This window comes from Zea mays, chromosome 7 (genome assembly GCF_902167145.1).
Source record: "Zea mays cultivar B73 chromosome 7, Zm-B73-REFERENCE-NAM-5.0, whole genome shotgun sequence".
Taxonomy (NCBI): Eukaryota; Viridiplantae; Streptophyta; class Magnoliopsida; order Poales; family Poaceae; genus Zea; species Zea mays.
Window position 1 is genome coordinate 83801397 of NC_050102.1, and position 13804 is coordinate 83815200.

The 13804-nt window shown below is 40.7% G+C and overlaps 1 protein-coding gene and 1 long non-coding RNA gene across 2 annotated transcripts; both read right to left on the bottom strand.

Moving 5' to 3' along the window:
- Positions 1 to 307: 307 nt before the first annotated feature.
- Positions 308 to 1457, bottom strand: LOC103633965 (two-component response regulator ORR6-like). The gene is made up of 3 exons (XM_008655614.1): positions 1071 to 1457; positions 391 to 441; positions 308 to 313 (listed from the first exon to the last, which is right to left on the bottom strand). Exons 1-3 carry the CDS (start codon positions 1455 to 1457, stop codon positions 308 to 310), a joined length of 444 nt encoding a protein of 147 aa, XP_008653836.1.
- Positions 1458 to 8846: 7389 nt separating this feature from the next.
- LOC103632521 (uncharacterized) lies at positions 8847 to 9330 on the bottom strand. Its single transcript, XR_555991.2, has 3 exons — positions 9248 to 9330; positions 9071 to 9139; positions 8847 to 8996 (listed from the first exon to the last, which is right to left on the bottom strand). It is a non-coding gene; the product is annotated as an uncharacterized lncRNA (long non-coding RNA).
- Positions 9331 to 13804: the final 4474 nt, after the last annotated feature.

Consider the following 13804-nt stretch of genomic DNA (forward strand, 5'->3'; position numbering starts at 1 on the left):
GTTGATGAGTATATATATATACACGTGACCAGTGTGTGCGTAGGGAAGCCCTAGGCTTCGATTAGTAGGGGAAGCCCCAGCCAGGACGTAGATAGGCCACCACCCGCGTGATTGCGTCAGCATTTATGCTGGTATAACCAAATTATAGAATTTGCATATACCATGCAACGAATCTGGGAAAGCAGTTCACCTATGCATGAGTTAGCATTTATACCGGGATAAATAGATTGAATAATGTGTATAAATCATGCAAAAAATCTGCTGACACGCAAATCACGTGGGATGACTTTACAAGTTTGTTCAGTGTTTACGACTGCATAAGAATATGAAACGTAACAGCATAAACCATGCAATATCGCGACGTCAGACCATTTATGATATTGTATATACGTGACCAGTGTGTGCGTAAATCTGGGTTGGTCTGAGATTAGGAAAGTAGTGCTGTAAATTCGCGATAAATGTGGGACGATTACAGCGTAAATCGTCGATCTGTTTCGTAACGACGAATGAGGCCCAAATTACGGCGAGAAAAACACATGCTCCGATCGTGCTATGGTTCTGGCTCGGGTGGATTTAACCATAAAACGTGAACTAAAATATCATAAATGAATACGAAATTTACGTAAATTATAGACATGTTTCGTAACAGCGAATGGGGCCCGAAAATTACAGCGTGAAAATTGCGCACGTTCGATGGTGCACGGATTCTGGCTTGGTCAAATTTCAGCGTAAAACGTTAACCAAAACAGCGTAAATGGGTATAAATTTTAGCGTATATCATCAATCTATTTCGTAACGACAAATGTGGCCTAAATTACGGCGTGAAAATCGCGCGCTCCGATCGTGCTCGGGTTCTAGCTCAGGTGGATTTAAGCGTAAAACGTCATCCGACATAGCGTAAATGAATACGAATTTTAGAGTAAATCAACGATCTGTTTTATAACGACGAATGTGGCACTTGCTTTTTAGTGGAAGCGTAAAATGCAATAAGAGGTATCGTAAAATTTTGTTTGAAAATATATAAATCATGATTGTCATAGAAGGCACTTATTTTTGTGAATAGTATAAACCAGGGTGATGTGGGTGGGCACATTCTCCGACGACATGATGACGACGGCGATGCCCCTGAGCGCCGCCGACTCCTTGACGCGCTTGAGTAGCTCGTACCCGGTCATCCCAGGCATCCAGTAGCCGGTGATGATCATGCTGGCGTCGGGGAGCAGGCCTAGTGCGAGCAACTCCAGTGCGCGCGTCGCCGACTCCACAGAGGTCACCGTGTACCTGGAGCCGCGCAGGATCCTGGCGATCACGGCGCGGTCCATGGAGCTATCGTCCACTGCCAGCACGTGCTTCTCCAGCTCCGACGCGTCCACGGGCACCACCGCCTTCCTGCTGTCGTTGGCCTTGGGCGCAGGGGATGGTGCCATAGACGCTGGAGCGGCGGCGGCGGTGGCCATCACAGAGACGGACGGGACAACCGCCGTTGCAACCGGGCCTAGGGTGCGCTGCCGCCGTCCGTCCGCTTCGAGAGTACCGTCACCGCTTGCCCGCCCGCCTCGGGAGCGTCGCTGTCGCACGTTCCTGGTGGAGCGTCGCTGTCGGTCACCTGCCTCGGGGCGGCACCGCTGCTGCCCCCAGGATCACCACTGCTCGCACGCCCGAGGGAACTGCCGCCGCCGCTAAAACCTAATCCTTGGCGGCGTGGGGGTGTTTTTAAAGTGGCGGCATGGGACTGGATAACTGCGAGCGCGTGGGTGGGATCATGGGCCCGATGCACGTAATATGCAGGACGAAATCTACGCGATGGCCCATAGTCCGACACGTGCATTACTGTTTCGTAAACTGAAACATATAACATCGTAATACCAATATTTGTGTAGGGACTAGTACGGATGCCCAGATTGCGAAAGCACAATCTTCTCGTGGACCCGGATATCCGGATCGTGCGAGACAATATTTGTATAAACTGATACACACATCAGCATAACTCGTATTATAATTTGGCATAAGGAGTTAGGTACAATAAGCCAAAAAGGGTCTAATGCGGTCTGCGCACCTGATCGATACGTGGTCGGGGCTTCCTATAGTTAAATAGAGCCCAGGACTATATATATATATATATATATATATATATATATATATATATATATATATATATATATATATATATATATATATATATATATATATACTATATGTATTTAGAGCCCTGGGCTCTATTTAGCTAGAGGAAGCCCCAGCCAAATACGAACGCACGTGCATTCACAGCCGACTGACCTTTCAGTTTCCATATAAATACCGACGTGCTCCCGCGATTAGCTCCTTTGCTCCCGGCTCAGTTTCCATAACCGCAAAACCCCAACCTCGCGCACGACTCCGGGATTCTCCGCCGATTCTTCCATCCCCGGCGACTCCGCTCCCCTTTCCGACGACTCTTCCAACCCCTCGCCGCTCGCTGTCGATCCAGTCGCAAACGGCATTTGAGCGGCACGTCCTCGGTGTCCCCAATCCTCGTTCCAATATTCGCACCGCTGCGTCCGGAGACCGGCGAAAACCCTACCTTCTCCGGCGACGCTTCTGTTCCTTCTCTCTCCGCCGACCCGACTGCTTCCACGTTCTCCGCCATCCTCAACATTCGCTGCCATCAACGGGTACCGCTCCAATTGGTAGTCCATCCCCAAACATTTTCGGTGTGTTCTTCCCAACCCTAGCTCGCGCGCATTTCATTGGATCGGGTTCGACCGTCAACAAACTAGTTGTTTTTTGTTCATTTTGCATTGTGTGGATCACGGCTAGGGTTGAAATTATTTATACAGTTGATGTATTACATTTACGCACATTTACACAGTTGGTTACGCACACTTACACAGTTGGTTACGCACATGTACACAGTTGTTTATGCACATTAGGTTACAAGTTTATGCACATTAGTTAAAGTTTTTTGCATCATATTATGTTCAATTGGTAATTGAGTGGTCATCTAGTTGTTTTTGTGACTGCATACACTTATTTATTCCATTATTGTTATAGTTAATACATTGTGTGACAGCATGTATTGTTTTATTGAATCATATCCAGTTTTTTATTATTTTAAAACAGACATTATTTATTACACTAGTTCACAGTTAATACAGATTGTTTATAGCAAGTTTTGTTTTGCTCAAACATATCAGTTTGCAGGCAAATTGTGTTTTATGTTTGCAACTGTATGCAATGGTATGCAACATATTCAGATTTTTATGAACGTATAACAGGACAGAACATATATGCTACTGTGTTTCATGTATGCATTTGTATGCAACATATTCAGTTTGTTATGCTGGTATATCAGGTCAGAATATGTATGCATCTGTGTTTAGCAAATGATCAGCCAACTAGTTGTTTTTCATAGAGTATATGTTTTATATAAAATTTCATATCTGTTTAGTGCATACATTTATGTATTTCAGATGATTACAGCTAATACATTATTTGGTTACAGCAAGGTCTGTTATTCACTTATTATTGAACAGTTCAGTCCATGTTTTATCGAATCATATACAGTTTTTTTATTATTACAAAACAGACATTATTTATTACACTAGGTCACAGACAATACAGCTTGGTTATAGCAAGTTTTGTTTTGCTCAAACATATTCAGATTTTTATGCAACTGTGTTTAGTAAATGAGCAGTCAACTTGTTGTTTTTCGTAGAGTATATTTTTTATATAAAATTTCATATCTGTTTAGTGCATACATTTATGTATTTCAGAGCATTACAGCTAACACATTATTTGATCACAGCAAGGGCTGTTTTTATTGAAACATATTCAGTTTTTCCTAATGATTGAACAGTTCAGTATGTGTATGCAAATGTAAATAGAGAACAGTATATTCATATGTTTTAAGTTTGGTATTTAAAACAATTAGGTTCATTGATTCAATCATACCACACCATAAATACATATGCATATATAACATTTTATTTTTTACAACATTGTATATTATGTATGCAGCTTTTAATTTAAAAAAATGAAGCAAGTGGACCGTCCTCCAAATAACCCCAAGCGCATAACAATTCAGTCAAGCCAGGAGTGTTTCAGTGTTGACATTCCCTCTGCAGAACAGCCTAATCCATGTCTAGAAGTTGAAAACCCTCCAAATGTTGACAGTGAAAATTTGACCAATGAAACAGTTCAGATTGATTCTGATGAAGATGACTTCATGCCAGCTCTGAAGAAGCGTAATGTTTCTGAAGGCCACACAAGAGTGTTAAGAAAAGTCGTGACAAAGAGGATTAAACATGAGGAGCTACCCCGACAGGTTAATGTTATGCATACCCAACAAACAATTTCATATTTGTAATGTTCTGATTATTTTTTTTATAATAACAAAATTATTTCATGTTGTATATTGTTTAACAGAGGCTTAATGTGAGGTGCAACCCTCAAGATGTCATTGCAAGCATTAACATTTTGAACGAAAGACAACGTGAGGCTATAAGACGTAAAGGTTTCTCTACCATTCTTGATATGACAGTAGATGTGTTGTGAAGTAGATCACACCTTCAATGGTTGATGGACAAGCTAGACCCCAAGGATATGACAATACGTCCTGGTCCAGGAAAGGAACTCAAGATCACAAAGGACATTGTTCATCTTATCCTTGGCGTGCCTAATCATGGCGGTGGTAAACCTTTGGGTATTGACGAAGCAGTTGCAGCAAGCAACTTGAGGGCAGAGCTTGGTGTGGCCAAAGATGAGTTCAATGTGACATTTCTACAGGATCGTTTAAGGAAAGGCGAGGATGATGACCTTTCAATCAGATGTTTCTTTCTCATTCTATTCAACCGTTTGTTGTTTCCAACTGCTAGCTAGGGCATCACATATCATGAGGTGCTTCTCACAGAAGAAATGCACCGTTTCCATGACATCGACTGGTGCCAGTTGATTTTTAATGATCTATGTGAAGCTGCCAAGAAGTGGCACAACCGAATCACCACAAATGTCTCCACGACTATATACGGATGCTCCATTGTTGTCCTTGTAAGTATAGTGTTTTTCCGTATGCACATTTATTTCATTTTTGGTTGCTAACTGTTGGTAGTTATGTAACATGTTTTACGATGTTGGTTATGTCTACTTACATAGCTATTGAACATTGTAATTCTTTTTATGTAGTTGTATTACTTGGATCACCTGCATACAGCCGCTGCCCCCCAAAATAAGACTGGCACACCTTGTATTAAATTTTTTGATAAGAATAGCATAAAAGCTTTGACCAAAGCTGACAAGAGGAAGGTACGCCATGGGGCTGAACCTTTCGGACATTGTGAAGTAAGTTATTCATATTTTCAGAGTTGGTTATGCACACTTACACAGTTGGTTACTCACAGTCACTACAATTTTATTTCTAGTTCCGAAGCTCGACGGAGACATGCTATGCAGTTGGACCTAAGATCGATCGCCAATCTGAGGCAAGTTTATGATGTATTATATACATTGTTTATGATTATTTATCGAACAAATAGAATAGGAAGGTGGACATGGATTCTTATTAATTTTTGCTGAACAACCAGCCGGAGTGCAGGACCAATATTTTTGATGCACCGCGCCCTGCCCCCATGCCTCGGCCAACTTTTAACATCAAACTTCCATCTATCAAAGAGATGATGTCAAGTAAGATCAACGATCTCCCACATCGTCATCGATCTAAATTCACAGATATTCTTGCTGCATATGACTTGGAGGTTGACAAGTCATGCGTAGCCATAAAAGACAGCATTGACAAAATTATTGAGAAGCAATATTACATAGCAGACAAGTTTATAGAATTGATAGATGAGGTACTACGTGCCGAGTCTGAAAATTTGGAAAACGAGACTGATGAGCCACAGCAACAGGGGAATTCGGCTGATTCAGCAGGTATTCCTTATTCAGAACATTTTATCTTTCGACATGTGCATACGTTTTTTGTTATAAGTACAGTTAACAGCTTATGTTTTTGTCAAGTATACACAGCAACATTTGATTTTTAATGCAAAATTTGACATATATTATTTTCAATATCATTGTGTACAAGGACACACTGTTGATGCCACCCAGCCCACACCCGATATGCCATCCCAAGCTTCGCAGCTTGAGACCCAACTGGGTGGTACTCAGTTCGAAGAAATTCACGAAAGACAACAGCATATCCGTAGAGTGCTTGAGACGTGTCCCGACGAATCGGATGTGGTTTCAGATCAACAGGTAATTTGTCCAACTCCAATACTATTTTTACTCATCATACGTACATGTATGCATACTTCTTTTTAGCAGTATACGAACCACACTTTTTTGTCAACAGGATTTCTGTTTTGATGTTCGAAACATAAGTTTGAGGAACACAAATATCACACCTCAAACCACATCAGCTTGCACCTGCTTGCCGAAATTTGACGTGACACCGGAAAAAAATGTTTGTTAGCAGTTCATGTCTCATGTTATAATTCCATTTTACTATACATACTACACAGTTATACTAATTATATACCTTTGTGTAGAGAGGTGAAATGGCAACAGAGGAAATGGAACACAATGACAGTGGGCCAGTTTTTGACCAGACCCCAACTCCTCATGTCAGTATGATAACATACATATTACATAATGCATTTTATGATATTAAACTGATTTTTTTAATGTTCAACCACTTACAACCATGTTGCATTTCAGGATGATACACTGAAAGGTACTACAAACTCTGGATCTGATCCACCCCTTACAGAGCAAGAGTGTGTTCGTTCTCTGTGGGACTTAATTTGTTCCAAGGACATTGACCAAAGCAGGTACATGTTACCCAAATTACGAATAACGTATTTATAAGTTTGGTTCATTTATGAAATATGAATCTATAACTTTGTTCATCATACAGGGTTGTTATAGATTACGGTGAATACGGTGCAAACTGTATGGATATTTATGAATCTTTCGCGGAGGGCAAATGTCTTGAGAATGTCTTCATGCAGTGTTTCATTGAGTGTGTTCGGGATGATTCTAAAAATCATCGTCGAACTCTGACATCTAACAGATTAATACTTGATGTCAACGTTGGGATAGGTTCTTCCTCACAGTTATTGTAACTATACACATAATATACTTACACACTCTATTTTTTTATAGGCTCTGTTAAATTTTGAAGAACAGGAACGTCACAGCAAGAATCCTCAGCCGTTTGATCAAAATGTCTTACAGAATTGCTTGCACAACACATTGCCTGCTTTGGTAAATCTGGATAAATGCAAGTCGGTAAGTCCCATTAACATTTTGTTCCCAGTTTCATCAGCTCATTAACTGTACATTTTAATTATCTTGACATTGTAACAGCAACATGTAACCTATAATTACTTTTCTCATCAACAGATATTGGTACCTATGCTCAGCAGGGGACATTGGACACTGTATGTGATCAATCTACACCATCGGGTTATACACATTTTAGATTCGAACCCGTATGGTATACAACTTGGTGGCACCGAATGGAAGGACTACCATTATGATCCAATTTATTTAGGTGGCAGGAAATTCCCATGGGCTAGGGTGATAATGAGTAGGCTGAGCAAAGCGTTACAACACGTTTGCCCCAATGCAGACTTTCCTAAGTTTGGTAATTTTCCAATGGATATGCCATCTAATTGCCCAACAATGAGGACAGGGTCAAATGACTGTGGATTTTTTGTAATGAGTTACATGAAGTTTTATGATCACAATGCAGGTGTCATATCTTCTTTCAATCAACCAGTAAGTGACTGTGCTAACTGTTTCTATAATCCGGTTGCCATCATTTGTACATGTTAGCTATAGACGTGTCTAATGCACGCTATGCTTTTATTGCAGAACAATTCCCGAGACCTACGTGCTCATGCCCTTCATCAACTCACATTCCATCGCATCAACAAGGCGTTGCCACTTCCATTAGATATCCAGAGATTTATGTTTGCGCGCAATTAGTGAACTATGTCAGAACTAAGCAATGGTGTGGGCAATGTACCGTACTGTGGTATTTTGGCCATTATTGTCAGTTAACAATTTTAGGAAGCTTCCATGTGCTGTTTTAGAACAACTGTCATGCTACTTTGCCTTTGGGGTGTTACCCAGGTTCTTTCTGTGAACTTTAGTTGGCTGGATACTTATGGTTATGCTGCGAATATGTGAACATCAGATGTTTTCACTTCTGTGGGCTTTAAATATGATCTGTTTTTATGTTATGAAGATGTTATATGAATACCTCATTCCTTAATATTACCATCAGTTCATATGCGAGTATCACCCAGGTTATATACGATGTTTCCTACTTCAAATTATGCAACATTAGTAAGCAATATACGCTCTATTTATCAGATTTCAACAACCTTATATCTTAGATTATTCGTATCAGATACAACAGACTACTCGCGCGCCTGACTAACTGCTGTCGTTATCAAAAGACTAATTACTGGTCATATAGTTTACAAATTATACGATCATCCCACAAGTTATATACGATGTTTTGTAGTTCCACTTACGCAGCATTATTAAGCAATATATGCACCATTTATTAGATTTCAATATCCACCTCTATATAAATCAGTTGCCAAACATACAAGGTTTATTGTAAAAAACAAATTATTCGTATCTCATACAACAGTCTAATCACTGTCTGACTCACTAATATCGAAATCATTTGCGTGTTTTTTTGATGTTGTTGTCTCATTCCAATCAGGAGCTTTACTGTCACGCTTGTTCCTAGATCCTGGAGGTCGTCCTCTCTTACGTCCAGCAAGGCTTGCCAACCTTTGTCTATTTTCCTCCATTGACAAACATGTCCTAGTGTTGTGACCATCAGCAATTCCACACTTCTGACATTTCCTGGTCATTTTCTTTGTACCTTTTGCTCCCAATTTAATAACCCTTTCTTCACTCCCCTTTATTGTTCTTCCTTTGGGTTTTGAGTTATTTGGTCTTGCCAAGCTTATCCCATCGACTGCAAAATCCAGTTTCTGCAATTCAAAAGTAAATACTTCTCAGCATATAATATTATGTAGTCCAACATACAGTATTATACCATTATTACCTTTCTGGCATGATCATTTTGTTCACTGACACCACTAACATTCATAATTGCGTGATCATGCAAATTAACCTGTAATTAACAACACATTTTGTTAAGCTCACTCATAACCCAATAACTCAAACTTATAAATCATGTATATGTATAACTGCAAATCAGTATAGTTGTTAAAGATATTACCTCTTCTAATGGACGTATTGGTATATGTATTTGATCATTGGCCACACCTTGTTCAAGTATATTAGATACGTCTTGAATTTCCTGAAAATTTGGATGAAAGCTCAATATACATCATTTACAAATAAACATTCATCGTCCTGAGATTTTATTGTTTCACACCTCATCAATATAATATGATTAATAATATGTTACAACATACATATTAAAACATTACATACCTGTATACCATCTCCTCCACTGGTTCCACAAGTTTCCTCAACGTCTATATCTGTTTCCAAACGCGAAAGTACTTCGAGAAGCTCATCCATTACTGTTAGGGCTCTATCATTTCCTGCTTTGGATAAACTAGCATGACGCACTACTTTCATTGCCTTTTTTAGCAACATCTTCTGTCTATATGACTTTGTTTCTCCATCCTTCCCCTTCAAATTCCTATCATCTCTTGAAAACGGAACATCTTGCCTTGCAGGGTAGGTGTATCTTTGTAAAATATATTCCTTCGGTATCTGGTCAATCTGAAGATGCATAAACGCGCGTAGTACATGTACACAGAATAGCCCTATAAAACAATAACGATCATAAGAATTTGTACATATGTTTTCAATGTATATATTTACTATTTAGTACTCCATACATGTATGTTCCCAATGTTTGCATTCACAAGTATACTTTCCTGCATCTTCATCAGTTGTGACTTTGAATTGGTGCTGTCCCCACACAATTTTATTCGATCTAGTTGTATGTTGCACTACCCAATCATTTGCACCCCCTTCTTCGTCGTGCATTATCTTGAATGCGGTTGCATATTTCAATGATTCCTGGAATTTACTCATCACAGCCCTTGTGTATGCTCTTGCAACCCTTATCTCAAACATGTATAGCGTGTTCGTTTCCTTTTGACCCTGTGGCATATATAATGCAAATTAGTTTACACTTATATTAAGGTATCAATATACGACATAACAATTTTATCCTCACCATGCTTCCCACTGCTTCTTTTGACTCTTTCATCTTTCTACTGTGTAGAAGTTTCATCATTTGCTTGGCGAATTGATGAAGCGGAGTATTTGCATCGACATGTGCACTTTTGACAAGCCTGTTCATGCTTTCGCTACGCTGTGTAGACAACATTAGACCACAATAATGATTTTTGAAAAAAGCAGGCACCCAATCCTTACGTATTCCATACAGCTTATCGAGGGTACTGTTATCGTGCAGATCAAAATCTTCAAGTAGCATTGACCATGCAGTCTCAAACTCCAACTCAGTCAAAGGATGATGTATTATAGATTGAAACTGTGTCTTAAAGTCCATTTCCTCAAATCTTGCATACAACTCGTTTAGAAAAGGCATATACCTATTTTGCACATGCCATAGACATAAACGATGTATTGTGTGTGGGAAAACCCTCTCGAGTGCTACTGGCATTGCAGGATCTTGATCTGCAAACATATATGACAAAATTGTACGAATCTTATTACATGTTATATAAAGAAAATAATATCAAATTTAAGCCATATTTGATGTATATACATTTAATTCATTATTATCAGTCGTACCTGTCAGCATCACTCGTGGCCCTTCGGTTCCCATGCATGTTTTGAAGGCGTTGAATACCCATTCAAATGTATCAACAGTTTCATCCCCCAACAATGCGAAAGCAAATATAGTGCAATGGAGGTGGTGATTTGAACCAACAAACATACCTAGTGGTTTTTCATACAGATTAGTCTTATGTGTTGTGTCAAATGTAACTGCATCACCAAAATCCATGTAATCCCCTTGCTGGCTTGCATGTGACCAAAATATGCTCAAAATCTTGCCTTCTTTATCCAATTGGAAGTCAGAGAAAAATTGTGGATTATCCTTTTTGCAGGATGCAAAAAAGGATAGTAGCTTTGCCACATCATTTGCATTTCTTTCTCGTTGCTTTGCCTTTTTCCTGAAATTATTGTCAAAATTTAGCATTAGGCGGATACAACAATCAGCAAATATCAATTATGATTACCAATCGAAACATATTATAAACTTACAGGTTATACATGTCCTGTGTTGTTACAGGCACACTCTCAGGACCACCGTGCATTTCTGATACATAATCCATAATACAATGTTGCAGGATTCGACTCTCTTGCATTGAACTTATGAACTCCATGTATTCAGGATCATACGTCTTGTTGCATTGTAACTGATTCTTTTCGGTATCCTTTTTAAAAAATTCATGATTATGATCCAAGTGCAACAGATCAATACGCACTGATATAACTGTCTCTTTTGCATCATCATAAATTTTTTTAAGTTTCATACCGGCCTTGCATTGTGTCCGTTTCGAACTGGTACTACGTACCTTTGGGTTTGATATTCCCCTTACTGCTCTTTTGCCTTCCATCGAGCAATTCAACCACTTACAATTTTTCCGTTCCCTATACTTTTTCAATGGAAATCCAACTTCATATGCATACCTACTATAAAATTTATATGCTTCATCCACCCCACTGAATGTCATACCAACTTTAGGTACTAATCTCGGATCAATTGTAACTTCCTGTGAAAAAATATAAATTGTATCATGTATGGTACCCTACATATTTTTATGTTGTATGTACATCATAACAATTTTCAGACCATAGTTTCACAGTGTATGCACAATATAACTACTGAATGTCATACCATCTCTAGCTGCCTTCTACTGTATACAATTTAACCTACAATACTGAAAATTCAAATCAGTTCAATATTACTTACATGTCTCTGCAGAATCACTGGTGTGTCCTGTTCATGATCACCAATAGTACGCATAGTAGTAAGGTGTTGTCCTCCTTGATTTACTGTCATCCTCGATGCCTCAAATATGGTCTGATCATCAACCCCCGGGGCCCTCAAAGCTGCTGGTGGAGTAATTGCATCTACAGCAGTAGCTGATTCTGTATGCGTAATTCCATCTGACGCTAACTGGTTCCCTCCTTGTTGTTCTTCCTGCACCATTGTTACGATATCCAAGCATTGATTTGGTCGATGAACAGACGTCGGCGTTGTATACTCACTTATGGACTTGTTACCCCATGGCGCCGCCATCTTCCAGAGCAAATACGCCCTTCACCCAGCCGCGGACTATCAAATGATGCGTACTCTCCACTTTTTTTTGGAAGATTATGATTTTTTTCCCTGTACCATGCGTATATCCAATATCGTGGACGCGAAATTCACGGTGCATATCCATTACCCGCTGAATTTTAGGATCGTGGCCGCGCTGATCGTGGGCGCTCTGATCGTGGGAGTAACAGCCATTTATGCAATTTTATACATAGATTTACGGTGTCGCAACTGTTTGTTTAAATGCGCTTCCCCAATTTACGGGTTACACGTCACCGACCCACGTTCGAACAAGTGGCCCACGTCGGTTTACGCATATTTGTACAAAGCTATTATAATTGCATAACTGGAGTGCATTAAAGCGGGCCGCCTGGATCGGTCCATTCGATTCGACCACGCTTGGCTCGTCTGGCTGGGGCTCCGCGCACCTATATGAAGCTCAGGGCTTCCATTACCATCGCCCTATATATATATATATATAATCACTACACGACGGTTGATCTTTAGCGACCCTTATTTGGGACCGACGGTTGGTCGCTAAAAGTTATGGACCGATGGTTGGTCGCTAAATGCGTTTATAGCGACGGTCTGTGGGTCGCTAAAAGTCTAGAAATTTAACAACTTATGATCGGTCGCTATAGAGTTAAGTGTGTGACTGATGGTGGGTCGCTATAGGGGTACGTCAGTGTGTTCCACTTATTAAAACATCAACACCCCTCAACCCTAGCCGCCTTGCGCCGTCACACTCAACCTAGCCGCCAGCCTCTCTCCTCCTTCGTCCGCCAAACCCTATCCAGCTTCCAGCGGCAGCAACCAGCATTCCAGCCACTCAGCCAGGCAGCAACAGACGGCGGCGCGGGCTCACGGCACGGCGGCAGCGACGACGCGGCGCACTCGCGCCGGTGAGGCGGCGCGAACTCCCCTGCTCGGCTGCTGGAGACTAGAGCTTCTGCGAATCTGCCCCAGTCGCCCCCGACCCCGAGCGGCCGAGCCCCGGACGACGAGTCGACGACGACAGCTGCTCTGCTCCTGCTCGGCTGCTCGCCTGCTCCAAGCCTCCAACGCTTCAACGCTCCTGCTCGGCTGCGGGCAGGCACTCGGCCTCTCCAACGCTTCAACGCTCAAAGTCCCCAGTTGCTTCTAGTGCCTGATTGACCGATTGTGATGTTTCTGTCCACTTCAGGTTTGGTAATTAAGTTATTTAAAGAGCTTGCTTTTTTCCTTCTGAGCTGGTTCGTCCCCAATAAGAGCTCTTTTAGCAAACCCATAGCAGCTCATGTATTAATTGCTAAGAATTGTGGACCTTGCAACACAGTTTGTGTAGAAAAATAATAAGGCAGTTCTTTTGTCTATGATAACTATCTTCTGAAAAAACAGGACTTGACTGAATAGAGAATTCTTGAATGTGGAAAACAGGAATTGCCTAAATAGTGATAGGGTTTTTAAATAACTTTTTTGTGACTC